General features: G+C 42.3%; 1 protein-coding gene across 1 annotated transcript in view; it reads left to right on the forward strand.

Moving 5' to 3' along the window:
* LOC137914942 (voltage-dependent T-type calcium channel subunit alpha-1G-like) overlaps positions 1–5,401 on the forward strand; it is a 138,041-nt gene extending 132,640 nt beyond the window's left edge. The window contains exons 20-22 of the mRNA XM_068758429.1: positions 732–855; positions 3,612–3,680; positions 5,213–5,401. Of these exons, the coding sequence (XP_068614530.1) occupies positions 732–855; positions 3,612–3,680; positions 5,213–5,401 (382 nt within the window). The remainder of the gene's footprint in view (positions 1–731; positions 856–3,611; positions 3,681–5,212) is intronic.
* The last annotated feature ends 599 nt before the right edge of the window (positions 5,402–6,000 follow it).

A 6,000-nucleotide genomic window follows, 5' to 3' on the forward strand; every position in this document is an offset into this window, starting at 1 on the left:
CGTCAGTGATTTTATTTTATTTTTTTGGGTGGCAGACACATATTTTCGCATTGTTTGGTCATGGGACAGGTTTGTCCAGGTTTTCAGCGAGTGTGTGTGGTGAAGGTCCTGGGTACCTTTGATTCTCAGGGGCCGCATTTTGGCCTTTTAAACCACGAAGCAGGAGCTGACACCAGAGGTGTGTGCGTTCACTGCCTGTCCGTCTTCCTGCCCGCCTGGGAAAAGCGCTTGAATTATTTAGCATCAAGACCCCGCGTGCAGATCTAAAAGAAGAATTAGCCCATCCACTCTATAATATGTATGAATAGTGATCACACATGCAGTCAAAAAGACTGATCAACACTTGGACGTGTTCAATGGTGTCTGTGACACACTGTTGTCCCCAGCTTATGAGCAAAGCCTTATGATGGAGTCTGTAGTGTCATAAATAACAAGTGTGTTTTTATTGTCTCTATTGACAAGCCGAGGAACCTTTTCATGTTGTTTAATTAATACCTTCATTCATAACAGCAGTTCAGCGTTTGCAGGGTCTTGGTAAATGTTCTTCAACTGTATGTATTTATGTTTTTTTAAGATCCTATCAGGACTGGGCTACATATTCTGATATATAATAACAATACAATACAACAAATATATTTCAAATAAAGTATATTAACACAATTTCCTTTTCAGGTTTTTTATTTTTCTTAGTATTACTAATAAATGTGTATTTTTTCATATATATTTTTTAGGTTTCGGATACTGTGCAATAAGATCATCAACCACAAGATGTTTGACCACATTGTGCTGGTGATCATCTTCCTCAACTGCATCACTATCGCCATGGAGAGGCCTCGCATTGACCCCGGCAGTGCTGTAAGTCTTGGAATGCATTGAAAGCACAAAGACGACTTTTATAAAGAACTATGTAACTATTCGTGAAGACTCTATCGCGGGTTAGAACTAATAAACTCTACAGTCTTTATAGAAGTATGAAGGGATACGAAGGTAGAGCGAAAAGGAAGAGAAAATGGAATCACTCTCACTCTAAATGATTTTACTCAGAGAAATGACATGGAACATTGTGGAAGCAGGGAATCACTCTTGAATGATTGTGAGGCAGTAGATTTGAGTAATGTTTGTTATACCACCGCATCACTGCATCCAAAACACTCTCATCTCTCTAGCGGAGGCGTCATCGCCTTAGATTGAGGAGGGCGATCTGAGAGCCCTCCAGCAACACATCAGACAAGAACACCTCTCTAACCTCGTCCTTTCCTACTTCTAGCATTAGCAGGAAAACACAGCTCAGCAATTCCATGCATAAACACAATAATTGTCACTGGTTGAGTTTTTTGTTTTTTTTACTGGTAGATGTGACAAACTGTGGTTTGATCACAATTGTCTTGAAGAGGCCTCACATTGAACCCAGCAGTGCTTTAGCTCTGTGGCTAAAATGCAGGCTAGTGTAATCAGGGCGGAAAACACACACACACACACACATAAATAAAGCAACTACACGAATTAAAACAACTGACTGTGACCGCACTGACATTCAGATGCACTTATAATTTGTCAGAATCCTGCTGCTTTGGTCCTTCTTTAAATGAGAAAGTGTGTGATGCAGGATGCATCCAGAAAAACGGGAATGATCAGTCATTACATCAGTGAGTCGGGTCGGACCGGGCCTGCTTACAGCTGCTCTGGAGCTGATTCCACCTATTTGTTTATCTGTATGTGTATTGGGGGGGGGGGGGCTCTTTGGACTCCCTGAAGTGAATTGATTCTGTTTGGGCTGCATGTGACAATGGGCTGCATCGCCCGTGGTGCTGGTCCGACAAAGACCAGGGGATTCTCATCTCATAGAAATGTGCCGTGCAGATATACTCTTTCAGTCGTGATGTTAGTGTGGAGTACTGAGCGAATAGTAGTATCAGCATGATGCTGATACTACTGGTGCTGGTGTTCATCACCTGCTGGTCGCGGTGCGTCATTGACCAGAGTCGCTGAGTTGTGTCTGTTTGTGGTGCATTACCTCAGAACCAGATGAGGTTTGTGGCTCCCTGATTTGTGGTGGGAGACATTGGATGTCAGGCGTTGGACTTGAGAAACAAACCACCACCAGTAGAGATGGGAAATGAGAGGGAGGGAGGCTTTTAATTACCTCCGACGAGACGGGGGGTCATGTGATCGCCGGCGTTTGTCAGGAACTATGTGGACTTTATTTTTATTAAGGTATATTATATAACCCACCTTATTGAAGGTTAAAGGGCCCTTCCCCTTCCCCTTCTTCTCTCCGACTTCTTGCCCTGCTGTCATTCCTCATCCCATCCCTGTTTGTTTATGAAAGCATGGAATACTCATTCACACAGAGAGGAATGGAACTCAGAAACCCTCTCTACGCCAGCATTACCAGTGATGTCATGCCTGATATTCTCAGAGACTTGACATAAAAACACTGCAGGGACTTCCATGCCTGAGTTTGTGTGTGATCCCCATGTGGGGCCGTGGGAAAAGCAGATACTTACGCACGCACACGGACAGTCAGCAGCCAGGCTGGGTTGTGGGTTCATGGACAGAAGGGAAATGCGGTAAATAAGCTTGCTGCTTGCTGGCTTGTTTTCGCCCCTCAATCCTGTCAGTCTCAGTAAATAACCCCCCATCTGCTGCTGTGCCCCCCCCCCCCCCCCCCTGCCACTGAGCCGCACTGCCTCCAGCATTAGGAAGCATGGTGTGCAGTAATGTGTATTTGGATTTACATTTGGGATTTCATTTTTGATGATATACCAAAGTGAGAGTGCTACTTTTCTGAACTGAAAATGAAGGACACACTGCTGATTTGTTCATTGGAAGAAAAAAAAACTAAAATGGCAAATGTAAATTAGCTGAAGCCTCTCGCTGCACCAGGTGCTGCATCAGTGACTCTGAAATGCACTCGGTTGGGGAAGTTGTTATAACAGTGCGCCTCAACAGTGTTCTGGAGGTGGACTGCCCCACATAAATGAGTTTATTTGTACTACACAAAGTAACAGATACCGATGTCATTGATGTAAGGGTCGACGGCGGCGCAGGTGGTTGAGAGGGTCGTCTTATGACCGAGAGGTTGGCGGTTTGATTCCCGGCTCGAGCACATGTGTACACTGTTGTTGTGTCCTTAGGCACGACACTTCACCCACATTGCCTGTGTGAATATAGTGAGCGAGTGAATGTCGGTGGTGATCAGGAGGACTGGTGGCACAAATTGGCAGCCTCGCTCCTGTCATCTTACCAAGTAGTGAATCAATAATGCGCATACAATGTAAAGCGTCTTTGAGTATATAGAAAAGCGCTATATGAAAAAATCAATGCATTAAAATCAATGCATTATTTCTCCCACCGGAAAAAATAAAATAAAATTTTAGATCCAAACATTGGGCTCATTGTTTGAATACTTCCTGCAGTGCTAATTAAAAAGCAGGCTTAGAAAACTTTATCATTAACCTCCAAGGCATCATTATTAGTATAAGTACAACAGGGGAAAGTATTTGTGAAATAGCTTCCATACGCAGTATTCATCTGAGCACTAGAAAAGAGGTACTTTGCCTTTACTTTTAAACGGAACCGAACTAACCCGTCTTCCTTCTTTATTGCAGGAACGGATCTTCCTGACATTATCCAACTACATCTTCACAGCGATCTTCGTAGCTGAGATGTTGATAAAGGTGAGGCGCGCTGGTGTTTTCTCTGACACTTTATTTTATCTCTGAGAGTTTGGTGGCTTACTTTTTAAAGATAAACACGTTTGGTCATCAGCAGAGTACTAGATTATGTACTATTTGAGTCGTATTATATGACCAATGCTGGCTGCTGGTCTTACCCCCTCGGGAAACAAATCTCCTTAAGACAATGCTGTATATTTGATATTGTAGGATTATGTTTTATTATTTATGATTGCATGCTTTTTAAGGGGTGCTCAAATGTTTGATCATATTTTAGTCTGCTATAAAAGATTACAAAACTAACAAAGTCCCATGCTCCATGTTTCATTTCCCGAAAACCTTTTTGTGGTAACCACTCAATCCATTGAAAGTATTTTCCTGATAAATATGCTGAAAGTGTTAATGAGATCAAAAATGAGAACAAATGCCCCAAAAAGGCTGATTCAAGCGCTTCCCCTTGTTTTCAAGAACATAAAAGCTCGGGCTAGATCACAGTGAGGCCCCTCCTCATCTTTCTCCTGCTTTGCATATGATTGATAAACCCAAACCAGATATATAAAATAATAACCACATACAGTATAGTGCAATACCCCAAAGTATAAAAATAAAAGATAAGAGTGGGGAAAGGAAGGGAATAGTAGATCAGACAGTGAGCAATGCTCTCTCTCTCACACACACACACACACCCTGTCAGGACGGTTTCATAATGCGGAGTGGAGGATTGTCTCGCCAGTATTCAAATGGAACAGCTTTGAATGGAGGTCTGTTCAAGTGGGTGAGCAGAGAAAGAGAGGAGGAACATTCACGGTGTCACTCGTTCAAAGCCTCTCTCTATTTTTGGTCTCGGTGCTGCTGCCGGCATCACGAACATTTGGTTCACACACACACACACACAAACACACGCACACAGACGCTCGCGCAAACACAGTGCCTTGGTTCTATAATTTCATTTTATTCTGGTGATATCTCAGATTTTATATAGTCCCGATCAGATCTTGCTGCTTTTTCAGGAGCTATATCTTTATTTGAATTAACAACAATAAAAAACGATTTACCCAAAAATGGAAACGCTGCAATAATGTTCTTGCCATCAGGCCAAGACTTTCAGGTGAAGTCTCTCTGTACAAATGTCTTTGGGAATTCTCAGCAAAAGGAAGTTGCAGCAGTTTGTAGTTTGTCTACACAACTCTAGAAAACATCAAATGACTCCGTACAGCTCGTGTGAAAGTCTCCGGGAGGCTGAGATCTCAAGTTGTTAGTCAAGGACAATACTTTTGATCTTTTTTAACAGATGCACTACCAGATTATAATGGTCTTATTTTCATTCATAAGCATTAATTAAAATGTAGTCACAGTTACAGGAATCTAAAAAAAACAAGCCCTTCACATTATTTAACAGTTTTACCTCAGATTGAATTTGAATCCAGAACTTCTATTTTCAGTGCAGTGCATTGTTGCGTTTATACTTCTTAAACTTCTTTGCTAATCCGTCACCCTACTTGCTGCACACTACTGAATGCTGTTTGTGTGTCCAGATCGTAGCTCTGGGCTGGTGTTTCGGGGGAAATGCTTACCTGAGGAGCAGCTGGAACATTTTGGACGGGATGCTGGTGATGATTTCTGTTATTGACATCCTGGTGTCTCTCATCTCCAATTCTGGTACCAAGATCCTGGGCATGCTCAGGGTGCTGAGGCTGCTGAGGACCCTGAGGCCGCTGCGGTAAGTCGCACCCTGAGGGACAAACGCAAACACAAAACCTTGAGACAACCAGCTTTAAATATCACACAATAAGAGCTTCGATTTCCTCCGAATAAATCTGATGCTTTATTTTAAGATGGAGGCACAAACACACGAGCTTCCTCTCAGCACTGACCTGCGCCGCCTTTGGGAGCATTTGGCTTGTGCGTTTGTACATCCTGCATTTTTCATTATCATTGTGCACACAATTGAACAGTCATGTTTATTGCAGTGGAAATGGAGGAGGAAATAATTCATAATTTTATCCCCAGAGAATCTTTTGTTTTTTCGTTGTTGACATTTTTATGGCTGTCACTTCATGCTTGACCTGGCTCATCATAAAGAGAACTCTCGGCTTTGCCATCTATTGAATATTTATCACAGTCCTCAGGAAGACGAGGACAATCATATATTATTACAAAGTTCCACGTAAATTCCGTGGAATACATTAAAGTGGAAATCTTTTCATTTCACTCTCCTTGAATTTGAAGTAGTTCTTGTTTGATTTCATGTGTAGGTTTTAAGAGCATAGATTGGGTCAGGGGGAAAAGGTCCATTTTGGAAGAGCACAAATTACCACAACTT

This window comes from Brachionichthys hirsutus, unplaced genomic scaffold (genome assembly GCF_040956055.1).
Source record: "Brachionichthys hirsutus isolate HB-005 unplaced genomic scaffold, CSIRO-AGI_Bhir_v1 contig_883, whole genome shotgun sequence".
In the NCBI taxonomy this organism is placed as follows: domain Eukaryota; kingdom Metazoa; phylum Chordata; class Actinopteri; order Lophiiformes; family Brachionichthyidae; genus Brachionichthys; species Brachionichthys hirsutus.